At 43.9% G+C, this 18,362-nt stretch overlaps 1 protein-coding gene across 1 annotated transcript in view; it reads left to right on the forward strand.

Moving 5' to 3' along the window:
* The first annotated feature begins 2,024 nt into the window (after positions 1 to 2,024).
* LOC129834556 (PH domain leucine-rich repeat-containing protein phosphatase 2-like) overlaps positions 2,025 to 18,362 on the forward strand; it is a 49,699-nt gene continuing 33,361 nt past the window's right edge. Inside the window, exons 1-3 of the mRNA XM_055899662.1 lie at positions 2,025 to 2,354; positions 6,009 to 6,289; positions 10,052 to 10,185. Coding sequence (XP_055755637.1) covers positions 2,160 to 2,354; positions 6,009 to 6,289; positions 10,052 to 10,185 — 610 coding nt within the window. The 5' untranslated portion in view covers positions 2,025 to 2,159. The remainder of the gene's footprint in view (positions 2,355 to 6,008; positions 6,290 to 10,051; positions 10,186 to 18,362) is intronic.

Here is an 18,362-nt window from a genome sequence, read left to right on the forward strand (position 1 = left end):
AATTGTTTACAGACAGATTATTTCACTCATAAGTCACTGTATCACAATTCCAGTGGGTCAGAAGTTTGCATACATTAAGTTGAATGTGGTTTTAAACAGCTTTGGAAAATATCAGAAAATCATTGCTTTTAGAAGTTACCGGTAGGCTAATTGACATAATTTGAGTCAATTTGGAGGTGTACCAGTGGATGTATTTCAAGGCCTACCTTCAAACGCAGTGCCTCTGCTTGACATCATGGGAAAATCAAAAGAAATCATCCAAGGCCTCAGAAAAACATTGGAGACCTCCACAAGTCTGGTTCATCCTTGGGAGCAATTTCCAAACGCTTAAAGGTACCACGTTCATCTGTACAAACAATAATACGCAAGTATAAACACCATGGGACCACGCAGCCGTCATACCGCTCAGGAAGGAGAAGTGTTCTGTCTCCTAGAGATGAATGTACTTTAATGTGAAATGTGCAAATCAATCCCAGAACAGCAAAGAACCTTGTGAAGATGCTGGAGGAAACAGTACAAAAGTATCTATATCCACAGTAAAACAAGTCCTATATCGACATAACCCGAAAGGCTGCTCAGGAAGGAAGAAGCCACTGCTCCAAAACTGCCATAAAAAAGCCAGACTACGGTTTGCAACTGCACATGGGGACAAAGGTTGTACTTTTTGGAGAAATGTCCTCTGGTCTGATGAAGCAAAAATAGAACTGTTTGGCCTTAATGACCATCGTTATGTTTGGAGGAAAAAGGGGGAGGCTTGCAAGACGAAGAACACCATCCCAACCGTGAAGCACAGGGGTGGCAGCATCATGTTGTGGGGGTGCTTTGCTGCAGGAGGGACTGGTGCACTTCACAAAATAGATGGCATCATGAGGCAGGAAATGGTGTATATATTGAAGCAACATCTCAAGACATCAGTCAAGAAGTTAAAGCTTGGTCGCAAATGGGTCTTCCAAATGGACAATGACCCCAAGCATACTTCCAAAGTTGTGGCAAAATGGCTTAAGGACAACAAAGTCAAGGTATTGGAGTGGCCATCACAAAGCGCTGACCTCAATCCCATAGAAAATTTGTGGGCAGAACTATAAAAGTGTGTGCGAGCAAAGAGGCCTACAAACCTGACTCAGTAACACCAGTTCTGTCAGGAGGAATGGGTCAAAAATCACCCAACTTATTGTGGGAAGCTTGTGGAAGGCTACCCGAAACATTTGACCCAAGTTAAACAATTTAAAGGCAATGCTACCAAATACTAATTGAGTGTATGTAAACTTCTGACCCACTGGGAATGTGATGAATGAAATAAAAGCTGAAATAAATAATTCTCTCTTATTCTGACATTTCACATTGTTAAAATAAAGTGGTATTCCTAACTGACCAAAACAGGGAATTTTCCCTTGGATTAAATGTCAGAAATTGTGAAAAACTGAGTTTAAATGTATTTGGCTCAGGTGTATGTAATCTTCCGACTTCAACTGTGCCTGGTTGAATCTGCTCTGTTTCAGACCCACCCCCTATACTGCTTTTCCATGACCCCGAAGAGACACGAGTGCCTTGGTTACCTCTCATTCGCTCCACTTTTTTAAGATTATTTTATTTATTTAACCTTTAACCTAATTTAACCACATACCCCTAGCCCAGGCCTGCCTTATTGAGAGATCCTGACATGCCTTTTTAACAGGGTATTTTGTCATTAACATACTTGTTCCAATTCAGACCATAATGAAATGGGATATTGGCTACTCTGATTCCCTATGAGGAATAATTTGATGAGGAGTGCTTATGTGTGTGTATATATAACATTTTTCAAAATGTAAGTATCATAAGACTCTAGGGCAGCAATAAGAAGCAGCCTACATTGAGTGAAATTAAAATGTCATGCATTAAATCAAAATCGCAAGACAGTTAATGCGGTAAAGCACACGTGTAATGGGTGTATAGGAAACCTAATGAATAATTCAGTACGCCTCTACTCAGAAATGGGCAGTGCCTTATGAATAATATGTTACCCTGCCTCTCTACTGTTTATTGATAGACCCAATCTGACAGCGGTGAGGTTCAGAGTCGTTATGGCGTCGCACCGAACGAGAATGGGATTTTTCAGCTGCCGCATGTATTGCAATTTACCAGTCATGTTACACGTTCTTTTGTAGTTAAATATACACATGCAAATGAAGGAAGAAGATAATATACCGGGAACGGTCAATGGCACTGTTATGGAGCGAAAAAAAGGTGGTGTCGAAGATAGCAGGGGTTGTACGGACACACAGGTCTACGAAGCGGGATCTAATCAAGCTGCAGGTCGTGGCGACCGCAATGGTACAGGAAACCGTGTCGGAACGGGGATACGCGTTCTAAAGGTAACTATCAAGCAAGTCATATTTGAAGGTTTATCAAAATACTGCAATCGCACAGTTCCCGGTTCTAACAGGGCCGAAGTGCGTGTGAAATTATACTCACGCGTCATCCAGTTTGAGCATCATTGATGTTCTCTTCTATAGTGATAATTATGTTGGCTTTGAAAGTATAGTGTTGAGTGCAACAATGTGTCGAACCACATCGCCAGCATCCTTTCACTGTAGCTCTTTCTAGATTGTAACAGAAACATTTGAATGAACTGTTAACGTTACAGTAGGCAATCGTTCGATATTGTCGTGCTCAACTGTTAGTTTATCCTATAGATCAGAACATGTAAAATCACATGTTTTAACTTGCTGTTTATTGCTGAAAATGAATAGCATAAACTATTATGGATAGTGTAACATTTGTAAACTTTTCAATGTGTTTCGCTATTTAGGCTACATGTTTATGTCATTGGATCAAATCCACTTTGAAATTCCTAAATAGCCTATGCAAAACCGAGTAAATAGGCTTGGACTGAGATTGTTCTGTAGCTTCGAGCCCTCAGTTAGCACGCACGATTGACAAGACATGTGATTAACTGTTTCCTTACTCATTCGTGTGCTGTTCTTCCGCCATTATGTCACTGATTAACCCATTAGGCGCCATTTACATAAAACATAATGGCTTGTGCCAATTATCCCCATGCATAATCATTTAGAAAATACATTTTATAGGCTGACATGAACCTCAGCTTATCTCACCAATCTGTCATGCGATGTTGTCATGGAGAATGACACATTCCAGTTACAATTGCACTAATAATAAATATCCAAAAGATAACTTCAGTGGAAGGACCATTACCTTTTATGTTCATTGAATCATGAATGGCTGCTGCTGCAACTAACGGTAGCCTTGTATTCAACCAACCAAGATTTAAACATATGAGTGGTGAGTTTATACACATATCAGTGGCGGTTGGTGCCATTTTAAGATGATGATCATTTTTTTTAATGAGCTTGGCCTTATTTCTATTACAGCATATTGGATGACTGTCATTGATATTCTATTCACCCAGCTCAATGTAACATCAATAGGTTTAGGCTACTCCATGATACTCAAATTTTCCCTGTACCTACCCATCATGAGGTTGTTTAAACTGGCCTATGAATGAAAGTTTACAAGGCAGGTGCACATGTCAAGATACTTTTTAGTAATCAAGGTGACAGTAACACATTCGAAATCGCCTTACAGAATCTTGCCAGCATTTAGCTGATCTAGGGTGTAATCATTTGTTCAACAGTTGCAAATGAGAGTTTCTATTGGACAAATTCAGGTACAGTGCATTCTGAAATTATTCAGACCCTTTCACTTTTTTCCACATTTTGTTGCATTAGAGCCTTATTCTAAAATGGATTAAATAGTTTATTTTCACTCAATCTACACACAATACCCCATAATAACAAAGCAAAAACTGTTTTGTTTTGTTTTTTTGCAAGTGTTTCAAAAATAAAAACAGGGTTATTACGTTTTACAAAAGTATTCAGACCCTTTACTCTGGTTTTAGTCTGGGCTCTGGCTGGGCCACTCCAGGACATCCAATCTAATGTCCTGATCGCTCTGGAGCAGATATTCATCAACGATCTCTCTGTACTTTGCTCTGTTCATCTTTTCCTCGACCATGACTAGTCTCTCAGTCCCTGCCGCTGAAAAACATCCCCACAACATGATGCTGCCACCACCATGCTTCACCGTAGGGATGGTATTGGCCAGGTGATGAGCGGTGCCTGGTTTCTTCCAAACTTGATGCTTGGCATTCTGGCCAAAGAGTTCAATCTTGGTTTCATCAGACCAAATAATCTTGCTTCTCATAGTCTGAGTCCTTTAGGTGCCTTTTTGGTTAACTCCGAGTGGGATGTCATTTGCCTTTACTGAGGCGTAGCTTCTGTCTGGCCACTCTACTGTGGACTGATTGGTGGAGTGCTGCAGAGATGGTTGGCCTTCTGGAAGGTTCTCCCATCTCCACAGAGGCGCTCTGTCAGTGACCATTGGGTTCTTGGTCACCTCCCTGACCAAGGCTCTTCTCCCCCGATTGCTCAGTTTGGCCGGGCAGCCAGCTCTAGGAACAGTCTACTCTAGGGGGTTCCAAACTTCTCCCATTTAAGAATGATGGAGGCCACTGTGTCCTTGGGGACCTTCAATGCAGCAGAATTGTTTTTGTACCTTTCTCCAGATCTGTGCCTTGGCACAATCCTGTCTCGGATCTCTATGGACAATTCCTTGGACCACATGGCTTGGTTTTTGCTCTGACATGCATTGTCAACTGTGGGACCTTATATAGACAGGTGTGTGCCTTTCCAAATCATGTCCAAACAATTGAATTTACCACAAGTGGACTCCAATCAAGATGTAGAAACATCAAGGATGATCAATGGAAACAGGATGGACCTGAGCTCAATTTCAAGTCTCATAGCAAAGGGTCTGAATGTTATGTAAATATGTTTTTTTAAATGTTTAATACATTTACAAAAATTATTTAAACCTGTTGTGATTTATGGGTGTGTGTGTGTGTGTGTGTAAATTAAGGCTGTATTTTAGAATAAGGCTGTAACATAACAAAATGTGTAAAGTCAAGGGGTCTGAATACTTAATGAATGCGCTGTATGTTTATCCCTGTTTAACATCTCAGAACATTGTTTGTTAATTGATCACTCTGAGTTGTTTGAGCTTCATTTGACAGATTTGATCTCAGATTTGATCTCTCTGGCCTTGGACAGTTGTAGTGGTCATGGAGTGAAATGACGGCAATGACTGTCTGGGCAATAGTCAATGCTCAGACTCTCTGAATGAGTTTGCCCGTCTTGTTGCCTCACACATAGAGACCTATGGTGTGTGCCTTTGTTGGCTGTCACCATTGACATGTGTGTGTTGTCATTGCACATAGTGAGGTTCTCTATTTTTGGGAGAGAGTGAGTGCATATGTTGCCTGTCACCCATTGAGGTGTGTGTGTTGTCATTGCACATTGAGGCCTGTTGTGTGTGTCTTTGGCGCTGTTGTGCTAAATAGATGCGACTCGGGGCCCTGCTGTCTCCTCTGTTGCCTGTGTGTGTGCTGCGGTGCAGTGTGGATGCCAGCAGCTGCCTCCCTGTGCCGGGCGGCCATGGGGATGCACGGCATCGTGGGACGATAACTTCATCAGTGTCTAACTAATGACCTGATGCCTGGCCACCAGTCTCAAAAATCAGGGTCCAGTTCACACAGCACCGTCCTGGCCGTTCTTGCCCTGTGTAAATATTTGTTCCGAGCTTCTCCAGATTTGAAAACAAGGCCAGTGATTCTGACACAGGCCGCACACGTCATTCTGGGTTTGGCTCTCAGTTTTAGCAAGGATCCTGTTTTAAGGTCACCAAGGCCCATGAGCTGTTTGCAGGTAATCTAATCTGAACTTTCAGTTTCGGCAACCTGACAAATTGATTCGATTGAATTTGTCCTCTGGATGTGTTGGAACATGATGCAGCTTGAGATATCCTTGATTCAGAGCAAGGCTGCTGCAAGACAAGTTATCATTAACTACCGTAGAAGACCATGTAAAGTTCTCTTCTCTTACACGCCCAATACATTTACAGTGGATCTGTGGTGGCGGTCTTTTCATCTAATGTTTGTGTTTCTCCAGCGGAACATGAAGAGGAATGGGAGCAGAGGATGTGTTACCAGGAAGACCCGCTTTGGATCGCGGGAGCGGGACTGGCTGAAGGGGGATGCCCAGCGGGGCTGTGTGTGTCTGTATGGGAGAACAGTTGACCCCCAGCCCCCAGCCTCGGGCCCACAGACCTCCTCCACCCTCCAGGCAGACCTGCGGCTGGTGTTATGCTCCACCACTACCACGGTGGAGGAGCTGTGTGCCCAGAGAGAAGTAGAGGGACTATACCTGCAGCTCCATGGAGACCTGCTCAGGTAATACTCACCTTTACAACTCTCCTCTCCCACTGACACTCACGTCTAGTACCACGGTGTTATGTTCACAACTCATGAATATGTTAGAAAGATGGCATTCTCATAGTGTCAATGGTTCTATTTATTGCTAGACAGTGTGTTAAATTCCAAATCTAAGTAATCCCATTCATGTTCAATATCACATCTTTGTGCTTTATTCACCTAGTCTCAAAGCCTGATCAGTCTCAAACCTTTTCATACTGTTGTAGCTTTGTTACCTCATTCTGGCACTGCCGATTCCTCCATTCTATTTTTACACATTGTGCCAGGTTTGTACTCTGTTTTCTTGAGTGCTCATGAGAACTCTGCTGCCGGTCTAGAACAGGAGCAGGCTCATACATCTAGACTTTGACTGACCTACACTACCATTCAAAAGTTTGGGGTCACTTCGAAATGTCCTTTTTTTTAAAGAAAAGCATTTTTTTTGGTCCATTTTTAAAATAACATCAAATTGATCAGAAATACAGTGTAGACATTGTTAATGTTGTAAATTGCTATTGTAGCTGGAAACGGCTGATAAAAAAAAAAATAATAATAATAATTATAATTTTTATGGAATATCTACATAGGCGTACAGAGGCCCATTATCAGCAACCATCACTCCTGTGTTCCAATGGTACGTTGTGTTAGCTAATCCAAGTTTATCATTTTAAAAGGCTAATTGATCATTAGAAAACCCTTTTGCAATTATGTTTGTATTTTATTATTTTTGATCAATTATGTTTATTGTATTTCTGATCAATTTGATGTTATTTTAATGGACAAAAAATTTGCTATTCTTTCAAAAACAATGACATTTCAAAGCCCATTCTCTTCTTCTATAGTGCGCAGCGAATTCTACTAGAGGACAAAATGAGAATGACATCCTGGCATTTTAAGCATACAACATTTTTAAAAATGCACTTACTATAAAACTTAATTTTTCCGCATACCCAAAACGCCTAATATTTAGAACACAAGTACGGGTATTCAGACAGACAGTGACTTGACAGCTGTTTATGACAGCACTTTTCCAGAATAACTCGTCATGACGATGCCTCTGAGACAGGCTATAATCTGTTTACACCCACTTGCTCTCCTCTTGGCTTTTTTGGTCAGGCAAGGGAATGCTTTTTACTCCCCGTAAGACTATTTTTGGTTGAACACTGAGCACTGCAGGACGCACTAAATGGGTCACGTGGTTCAGTGTTGTGCAGAAGAAAAATAAAGTATAACATGACTGAGATTTGTAATGAATTACACACCTTGTTGCAGGATGTGCTTTACCTCCCCCTATGATATTGATTTTTACCAGCTGGAGTCCTCTACCACCTGAATTACATTTCTACATTCTATTAATACAGCTGGATATGCACTGGCAGTTTAGCACTATGCAGGTAAAGTGCTTTTCTGAAAAGACTGGATCAGCAAGGGCATGTCTCTTTCTTTTTTGAGCCTGAAACTCTCAGGTCTGGTTCTGTAACCACCTAGGCTTCTCCTCTCTCTCCTTAAAGGAACTCTGATCAAAGTACTTTCACATACAGGTGATACAATGTCAGATTTATCTCAGTAGTGCCATTTTGTCTCCTCCCACACCCTGAAGACTGTTGCATAACTGTGCTGCCTGGTGGAAATGTCAACACTGGGTAATTTCATGTACCCTCAGATTTTATTAGTGTTTGTTGTATTCTTGTTATTACAATTTCAAGGCCCATAGTTAGAGATTTTCCTGTGCTTTTGTATACTTTTTAGCCAGTAGTTCTGAAAGTAGCGCTCGGAAGCCAAAAATGGTCCCAGAAAATGTGTAGATATGTGCATCATGTTATTGCTCTCACTCTGCATTGTGTGCATCTTGCTAGCTGTCACTCAAATGGCGAGACACTTCAGCTCATTGGCTGGAACTCTAATTGTTAGGGGGCTGGCCATACGTGGGGGGAATTGTAATGGGTCTGCACAGCTTCCAGGAAAAACCCCTTTCAAACTAGGGATTTTTATAGCTAATTGATATATAACAGTAATTCTACTCATAGATTATGCATGTATGAACTACACATTGACACATCTATCACAAAGTGCTAGGTTTAAAATATATATTTATACTTCGCCAAAGTTCTGGAGAATGTCTTAAGAGACATATACACAACAAATTAAGGGAATGTATCTAGCCACCCAAATGAAGGAAAGGAGCGTTTTGGTGTCTTTTGACAGAGATTAAGTGACTGTATATTTAGGAGCCTCCTGTACTCATGGCCACGAGGGGAGTGGATTTGTGAATAAATGTACATGCTCTCAGAGCATGTGTGAATGGTCTACAGGCAGTCCTGTACAGACAGTCATCCCTCCGAGCCTGCCAGGGATCTTTCTAAATCCTGTGTGAGGTGCTGGGGCCACGACTGTGTGTGATCAGCAAACATGATCCTGATTGTTAGACCCCGCTGGGCTGGCAGAGGGAGTGTGGGCAGGGAAGTGCCACAGCAGCCACCAGACGCTGTGTCACCTCACCATCACACTGGTGTGACAAGGGCTGTGGCTGGAAACCAGTCACTTCTGGCTTAGCATCATGGTAATCCTAAACTACAGTACATAGAGGACCTGCGCTGGGAGTTTGCTATCACAGGCGTACTGACTAAGGTGGGTCTCTTAGAATGTATGGAGCGAGGTGGGGAGGAGAGAGCCAATGATGACTTCTAGAGTGGTAATGCGTTAGAATAAGCAACACAATCACACACTGTATGCCGCAAAGAGTTGTAAAATCTGAGGCTTATTGATTTACAGCATATTATGAATTTTATTGGGCAAAGCTGGGGCTCCCATAGACAGTGGGTCATTGTGAAAAATACCCTCACAGATTTTGAGTGCATGGAGTCTTCAGTGGTTCTGTAGCAGATATCCTTGGTGTGTTCACGTGCGGATCAGCGGTGTTGTGTTGAAGGCGTGCCATTGCCAGTGACAGGCTGGGGGTCACAGATTGCAGGCTCAGCAGACCTCATGTTTGATATCAGCATGAGAGGCCCTTAACAGGATTAGCCATGGAATGATGATTTCATTAGGGCAATAAGGCAGAGGACTCACACAGGACATTAAAAGAAAGGGGTTCCATCACCATACCATTCAGACACATTATTCAGATGAGCTATTGTTATTAATCAAATGTATTTATATAGCCCTTCTTACATCAGCTGATATCTCAAAGTGCTTTACAGAAACCCAGCCTAAAACCCCAAACAGCAAGCAATGCAGGTGTAGAAGCACGGTGCATTAGAGTGCATGTTGGTCATTAGCGGGTGCTTCATATGATTAAGGATGCTCTTCCTCCATATCTGACTATGAACTTTGGACCTGATACCTGTGCGGAGATAGTTTCTCTCTCTGCTTGATTGACATCCGTCACGGAGTCGGACTCTGTAAATGTTTTGATAGAGGAGCCTCATCAATTCCCCGGTCTGAAACTGAAACACCTGTGTCCAGCTCTGCTGATTGGCGTGACAGCTTTCCTCTGGACATAACACAGGGAAGGATGGATTGGAATGTCTCTGCTTGCATGTGAGTGTGTGTGTGTGTGTGCTTGCGTGCATGCAAATGTGTGCCGGAAATGGTTGATGAACTATGCCCCTTTGGTTGGATTCCAAGCGTGGAGGCAACGATGCACAAATTAATTATGTGTAGAGGAGAATCTGTGTGCCTGTTAAGGGTATTGATTGTGATTGGCGTATATCCTGACGGTTTCTATTTCTGTCACTGTAGGAGGCTGGACCCCTCTGAGCGCCCTCTCCAGATGGTGTATGACTACCTGGCTGCTATAGGCTACCAGGACCCTCTGCGGGTTCAGAGAGAGGCGGCCAACTCGGACCTCAGCTGCATGATCCGCTTCTACAGTGGTGAGTAGTGACCCAGGGGGCCTGTCTACGGCCATCTGCAGGCCACGATAGGCTCTCCTTCACTGGGCTCTGGCTGGGCTCAGCCCGCTCTGCTGGAACTAGGCCTGGAGCCCTGTCAATGGACCTGGCTCTACAGCTGATGGAGCAGTCTAAACTGTCAGCTTCTGGGATGGGTCCTGTCGTTCTGATCTATAGTGTGTGTGTGTCGGAGTGTTTGTGACGGTGTGTGTTTTTCCACTACTGAAGGGCTGTTAGCACTACCCTGACTTAATGAAGTAGGCTTCACTCACCTGGATTGGGGTTCATTTTTGCATAACCTTTTTATGCATATAAGTCTTTGTAACTTTCAGGGGAAATGGTACTCTTTCTAGTATTATCATGCTTTGATAGGTAAGAAAACGATGCATATCTGTCTATATTGTATCTCTGTGTCTGGGTCTGCATACTGTCTGTCTGTTTGCAGGGGCCAAGCAGCCTAGGCTTGTTGTACTTTAGCTTTCATACCGGCAGCAAGAAACACCAGCAAGACACACGCAGATCTGTCTGTCAGAGATTTTGGAGCAGCATTTTGTACTTAGAAGAATTCATGTTTTCCACTTAAAAGAATATGCTGTCTCCGTCTGCGCCTCTACACTTGAGTGAAGACACTGTCCTAGCTTCAGTACTCAGCTAGTCTCAATCATTCTAGCACATTAAGAGGAATCAAACTGGTTTATCAGGGCCAGAGGTTAAACTACAAAGCAAGCTAGATCTAAAGTTAGCCAGCTTCAGTTAGCTTTCCATTCCAGTTCAGGCTTCATCCGTACTATAACGGTGAATATTGCTCGTCCACCTGCCGTTAACTCTAGCACTTATCTAGTTGAAAACTGAACTCTTCATTGAGACAATGCTGAAACATCAATCCATGGGCAAGTCAGTGCCGCTTTTATTTTTGTCTTTATATATTTTTGTTACTTTTTACTCTTTTTTTTTTTTCTCCCCAATTTCATGATATACAATTGTTAGTTAGTCTTGTCCCAGCGCTGCAACTCCCGGACGAGAGAGAGGCGAAGGTCGAGAGCCATGCGTCCTCCGAAACCCAGCCAAGCCACACTGCTTCTTGACACACTGCTCGCTTAACCCGGAAGCCAGCCGCGCCAATGTGTCGGAGGGAACACCATACAGCTGGCAACCGAAGTCAGCGTGCATGCACCCTGCCCGCCACAAGGACTCGCTAGAGTGCAATGGGACAAGGACATCTGGCTGGCCAAGCCCTCCCCTAACCTGGATGCTGGGCGCTGCCTCACGGGTCTCCCGGGATCGAACCCGGGTTCTGTAGTGACGCCTCTAGCTCTGCGACACAGTGCCTTACACGGAACCCAAACCGTCTGCGAGCGTGCGCCATCGTGCATACATTTATTTTGTCCCCCTACACCAAACGCGATCACGACACGCAGGTTAAAATATCAAAACTAACTCTGAACCAATGACAATAATTTGGTGACAGGTCGAAAAGCATTAAACATTTATGGCAATTTGGCTAGTTGGCTTGCACTTGCTAGCTAATTTGTCCTATTTAGCTAGCTTGCTGTTGCTAGCTAATTTGTCCTGGGATATATACATTAGGTTGTTATTTTACCTGAAATGCACAAGGTCCTCTACTCCAACAATTAATCCACACATAAAACAGTCAACCGAATCGTTTCTAGTCATCTCTCTTCCTTCCAGACTTTTTCATCTTTGAACTTATATGGTGATTGGCATCTAAACGTTCATAGTATTACCACGACAACCGGCAACACAGTTCGTCTTTCAATCACCCACGTGGGTATAACCAATGAGGAGATGGCACGTGGGTACCTGCTTCTATAAACCAATGAGGAGATGGGAGAGGCAGGACTTGCAGCGCGATCTGTGTCAGAAATAGAAAGGACCTGGCTCTGCAGGTCCTCCAATTATAAAATAGTTGTATTGGGTCATACAAAAGTTTAGCTGTGTGTGAATTTCCAATGCATTTGTCATGACTAAATGTGTAATGTGATAGGTATTTTAACATTACAATTTTGAACACACAACACATTTGATTTAATAAAATATTTAATCAGTTTGTCTTCCTCAAATTAACTGGATGATGATACAATCTTTGCGAGAGGGCGGGAATCTGCTATCATTGGTCCTCAACTCGCGGCTCAGACACTCAGGATCAATGTAGTTAACCCGTAGTTAGCCTGCCCGGTGCAGGTTAGATCTGAAGGATTTGTTGCCATAGAAATTCACCTGGCTAAAAGGTGAGCCATGTTTGTGTACTGGTTATTACAAGTTACTCGAGTTGACCAAAGTTACCTTGCTAAGTCCTCAAACTACATTTGTAGTTTTGGTGCTGAGGTGATGTCTGTTTAATAATGTTTCCGTTGTTTGAACCAGGTTGTATTGTGGTTTGGGTTGCTACTACAACAGTTCAATCCCACATCCTCAAAATGAGGGCCCATGAGTGGCCGCCTTCTCCTCTGGGAAGGGGTTAAGTGACTGCTGCTGGTTCAGGCCTGTGAGGGATGTGTGTCAGACTCAACCCTGGGCGTGAGTAACCTTCATTACTCTGAGGCCAGGACGCAGCCCAAACAGCCATACATCAGGGCTGCGTGGTCCCTGACTGACCATCCTTCTTCCCTGGGCCTGGCGCAGGTTAGCGTTTTTGTAATGAATCTTGTTCTTTAGGCAACTGCAGTGGTCACTAGCTGACACAGCCACAAAGTCATAAAATCTGATTTTAAACCAAACTGTAACCACACTGCTAACCTTAATGCCTAAACCAAACCATGAGCACATTTTTGTTTCCTGAATTTTTACAATATAGCCAATTTTGACTTAGGCCAGCTGCAAAGGGGAAATTGCTCAGTTTGAACTCAGGACAAGACTCATGACATTAAACGTCAACCTGCGGGCCAGGCTGGCATTGTGTCCGCTCTGTCACAGCCCCACCAGTAACTAACTACCCGTGATTCACTGTGATGTATGGCACCAGATACAGGATGGATGTGGCTTGCTGGTTCATTTTAACACACTGGTCCCCTTAGGGGGACGGGGAGATGTATTTACAATGGTGTGATGTGTCCATATCATTCAGTCAGTCTCTCTCTCACACACCTCGAGTCTCACACTCCTCCCTCTTTGTGATCCTGTGTGGTAGTGGCAGGTCTAATGATCCTCTTATCAGTCCTGATAGGCTTTGCTGTAAGAGGAAGAGGAGCGGGGACCTGATGTTCTGTAATGCCTGTCCTATTAATAACCAGGCTGAGACTGGCTGGGCCTAGCACTGTGCAGTGCTGAGTCAGTGTCACTGTCTGACTGGCTGGGGATGTGGCTGCGCCCAGGCTGTGGTGAGAGACCGTGAAAATGACGGAGCGGTGCCACCATCTCTGGCCGGCATAGCCTTCTCTCACTGTCACACACGGTGAAGGAGACCCTCTTCCCATCCACTGACTGCACATGCTCAGGCATTTTTTGTTTGTTTTTTATTTTACCTTTATTTAACTAGGCAAGTCAGTTAAGAACAAATTATTATTTACAATGACGGCCTACTAGGGAACAGTGGGTGAACTGCTTTGTTCAGGGGCAGAACGACAGATTTGTACCTTGTCAGCTCGGGGATTCATTATAGCAACTGTTGGGCCAATAACCAAACTCTCGAACCACTAGGCTACCTGCCGTCCCATTCACAATACCTCCCAGAGAAATCCTTCTGAACATACTCAGGCTGTTTCAGTGCATGTACTGTCACTACGTAGTATTTAACTATAGTTTTAGTGTATGTGCCTTTTTGTATTGAGAATAAAGCATGCCCCTCTTGTCTGTCTGGTTGGTTCTCAGTGCTGTAGCTGTTTGTCTTGCTGTCGGCTCTCCAGCACATTGCAGACCTCATTCTCAGTCACGGTGTGTAGGCTACAGTGAGAACAGAACAGCGCTGGTCTCTCCCCTGCTCGGCCCAGTCCTGTGAGAGCTGGCTGTGCTGTGCCGTGGTGTTATTGAGCAGAGCAGACCTGTGGCCCAGAGGTTGGCCAAGCCCTGGGAGAGATCCCTCACCTTTTATTAGCTGCTTGTGGGAAAACACAGGAAACACTGGCATCCTAACTAGGCTCACAGGGTGGCTGGATTGGATCAGATGAGGACTCATACAGAACTACGGTAAAATGTCTCCACTCTCCACCCATAGTCATGGGGTAACAAGTCTCTCCACCCACACATCTAAGGGGTTGTTAAAGAGCTCTCCACCCACACAGTGGTGATGAAATAGATGGGCTGTGTTAGTTGGAGAACTCCGTAACAGCCCTGTGCTGTACATATGTCTTTCTCATGTGCCTGGCAGCCGTTGTCAGGGGTAACCTAACCTCCTGATTGGGCTGATGAGGGGATCTCTGCCGCAGCTGTAATAGGAAGGGTTTGACAATATGTTCACGCTTAATGAAGTCTTTTTAAACCCTTTCTAAGCCCTGCATAAAGGCTTCACAAATCAGTTATAAGCATATGTCATTCTATATAAAGGGTGGAATAAGGGTGATCAGTTGACACATGACAAAGCACCTCTTATCACCCTTGAATAGTAAAGCTTTACATGTAATGTGTGTTGCTATTAAAGTGTGACCATGAATCCTGCATTCACTGGGCTTCGCTGTACACACCTTTCTAAAATGTGTTGGTATTCACACTGCAGGGGTGTTGAAGGTTTTTTGCTAAGCACAGGTTTATGACTTCCTTCTCTCTTTCCATGTCAGAGAGGTGTTGATAAGGGAACATTGTGTGAGTTATTAAAATACACACGGCTCTATTTGTACAGGAAACTAATCTCCGAACCCCCCCGAACCACAGCCCTGTTGCCCACTCACAACAGCCTGCTGTGGCGCTCCAATGAGATGAAAACAAACATGGAGGGGGGAGTAAACATGAATAAATGCTGACTTAATAAAGCACTCTCTATGAAAACAGCGCTCCAGAGACCTGGGGGGGTGTACAGCTGCACCTCTGAGGGGGCATGTGAGTCCTGGCGCTGGTCCACTGGGTCTGGCTTCACCTCGGCCGGTCCGGACCTGGTTCTGCTGCGGAGCTCTGGAGCTCACATCCAGCCTGGGAGCCTTAGTGTCTCAGCAGAGGGGAGTTAATCATATGAGGGCTGACCAAGTTTGTCAACTAATGAGTTATTGATCTGCCAGGATCTTATAAAAATACCAATGAAAACTAAGTAAACAGCGTGGAGGCCCTAAGCTGCGCTGACAGGGGCCACAGCAAACCGTAGGGGGTCCAGCAGCCAGGCCATAGAGGTCACTGGGCTGCTGCTCACACAGGGGTCTTCTGGGCCCCTATTACAGACTCACCCATCTGTAATGGTCAGTGCCTGGAGGAGCAGAAGGATTACAGTACGCTACTTCCTGGTCTCGCTAACTGATGAACTGAATAACAGAGGGAGGGAGAGGAGGAGGGGGTAAGAGAGGGATGGCACGACCAGGAGGAGAGGAAGAGTGCTCCTACTCATGAGAGACATTACACACCACTGAGTAGCATCTCTGCATCTCTCTACCTTCTCAATATTATATGCAGATCCTAGATGTGAGTCAGCAATCAACTGCTAGAGATTTTCCAGTGTCAGACACTGGCACCTCAGCCTTGAGTCACGCAATATCTGGCTTAAAGAGCTGGGTGTCTCGGAGTTGGAGGGGATCCTGCCAGTTTAGATTGGTCTATTTCATTGCAATCTTTATTGGGAAATCACCCCTCATCCTATTACTGAACCATAGAGGGATGGGGAAGATGTGCATATTGGAAAGATGCTAGCTGGACTTTCCACCTTCCCATTTGTTCAGTATCCAGTAAGCACTGCCACTGTCCCATAGTTCTGTACTGTCTGACTTGTCTGCATTATTCTGCTGAAGCGGTTTGACATTTTATTTGATTTCCCTAGTATGGAAGCAAGCTTAAGGACTTTATGAATTGCATTTCTCACAGTAAGAATAGGTCACGGAGGGGGCCTGCACGGCTCTGATTTGATGTTATTGCCAAAAATGGCCTGCTGTTCTGATCCTGGGCTGCAGTAAGCCTGTGTTTCTGCCTCCACTGGCCCCCCACTGCAAGCTAACCTAATCTATGCAATATTCTTCTAGTTCTCCCTGTTGGAGACAGAACATCAAGGCAGTTGTTCAGTCTGGATGGACGGACGGGGCTGTCTGGAGTCATGTCTGGCTGACAGTTGAAACATGGTCTGGTTTGGGGGATTCTCAGGTTCTGGTACTCCATAGGGAAAGTTGATGTACAAGTGTTGGGTCTATAGAATGCATTTGGCCCATTGCCACCTTTTGACTCTCTCGCTCACTCTGTGTCTCTGTATGGTAGTTTCAATGCCATAGGGGACACAGTTTGACCTGCCTCACTCCCCTGCCCATCTGGTGACTGTTGAAGTAAGACTTGACCACTGTCGCCAAGACTACCGTCAACAGGAGACAGGGACATTACAGCTGAGGGACAGAGGGCAGGGGTGTGAGGGGGGTTCACCCAGGACATACACTGCGATCTGTCACTTGTAACTCTGTCCCTGTGGCTTGGCAGTGTCTGAACAGTGGAAGTGGAACTAGGTTTAGTGATTAGGCATGTCCTCTCTCTACCCCTGCTGTCGAGGACTCCCACCCTGCTGCTATTGGAACTGCTGCTGGAGTTTAGCCTCAGAGAGAGAACAGAGTTAAACAACATCTGCCGCTCTTCCAGACCTGTACACATTTTATGACCAATGAGATTGGTCCATATCATAAATCACTGCTGTGGGATTGGCTGACTCCTGCTCAGGGGTGAAGGATAATTAAACCCTCCCCTACATATTTATTTGGACAATGAAACTAAAACTTTTAATTTGGCTCTATACTGAATCTAAACTTTTAATTTGGCTCTATACTGAAGCTAAACTTTTAATTTGGTTCATACCCCTCAAAAATGCTAACCTCCCCTGTTAATGGTAATGATGAGAGTTTAGCATGTCTTGGGTATGATCTTTGTGCCATAACTTTCTCACTCATCATTATTCACAATTCATTCATGATTATCCGTAATCATGGTAGCATCCACATTAATGTAGAAACGTTTTTAAAAACACATTTTATTCTTATTTACAATAAAAGAGACTCCAAAATGACACAACATTATTTACCATTCATTTCTATTGGGAACAAAGTAATCTGAAACGCAATCAAAACAAACTAAAAATGCATCCAACAAGATTGTAGCGTATCTAGCGTGATGTAGTCATTGCGTGCTAGGAATATGGGACCAAATACTAAGCTTTTGACTACTTTAATACACACAAGTACATTTTTCTAAATACTTATGACACCTTCAAATGAGGGGACTAGATACATGATTGCTTTCTAAACAGTGAAACAGATCTGTATGAAAATACCCTCAAATAAAAGGTAACATTCTGTACTGTTGCCTCATATGAAAAATGTGATCTCAAATCCAAAATGCTGGAGTATAGAGCCAAACTAAAAGTTATAGCTTCACAATCCAAATAAATATGCAGGGGAGTGTAGATGGGGCAGATGTACTAGGCTGGAGCAGACTTTGATTCCAAGTTACTCATCGTTTCCCTGGCAACTCTGACATGGTGGGAAAGCGTGTTTGTTTTGGGTGCAGCAGTTTGCCGTGAATGGCTGACACTTGTTTTCATTGTGATTGAATGAGAGAGTGATTGTCAGAAAGTGTTATCGTTGTGTTGGGAGAGGAAGTTTAAGTGTCAGTGTTCTCGCGATCCGGGGCACACTGCAAACATTAGTGGTGTTGTCTTTCGTTAAAGAATGAATAAAGAATCTGCAATGATCATTTGTATGTTTTGTGAACGTTTCATGTCTGTTTGCTGGGTGTTTGAACTGTGCTGACTGCTGTAAATTGTTTTACATTAAAGCCTAATGCAACATGAAAAAAAGTTGTGCCTTTCTCAGATGTGTGGCAATTGCGTACCATTGGTGATGAGGCCACATCTGAGATACTGCAATTATAAACTGGGTAGTTCGAGCCTTGAATTCTGATTGGCTGACAGCCGTGGTATATCAGACCGCATACCCCGGGTATGACAAAACATATATTTTTACTGCTCTAACTACATTGGTAACCAGTGTATAATAGCAATAAGGCACCTCAGGGGTTTGTGGTATATGGCCAATACA

Source organism: Salvelinus fontinalis, chromosome 35 (assembly GCF_029448725.1).
Source record: "Salvelinus fontinalis isolate EN_2023a chromosome 35, ASM2944872v1, whole genome shotgun sequence".
Taxonomy (NCBI): domain Eukaryota; kingdom Metazoa; phylum Chordata; class Actinopteri; order Salmoniformes; family Salmonidae; genus Salvelinus; species Salvelinus fontinalis.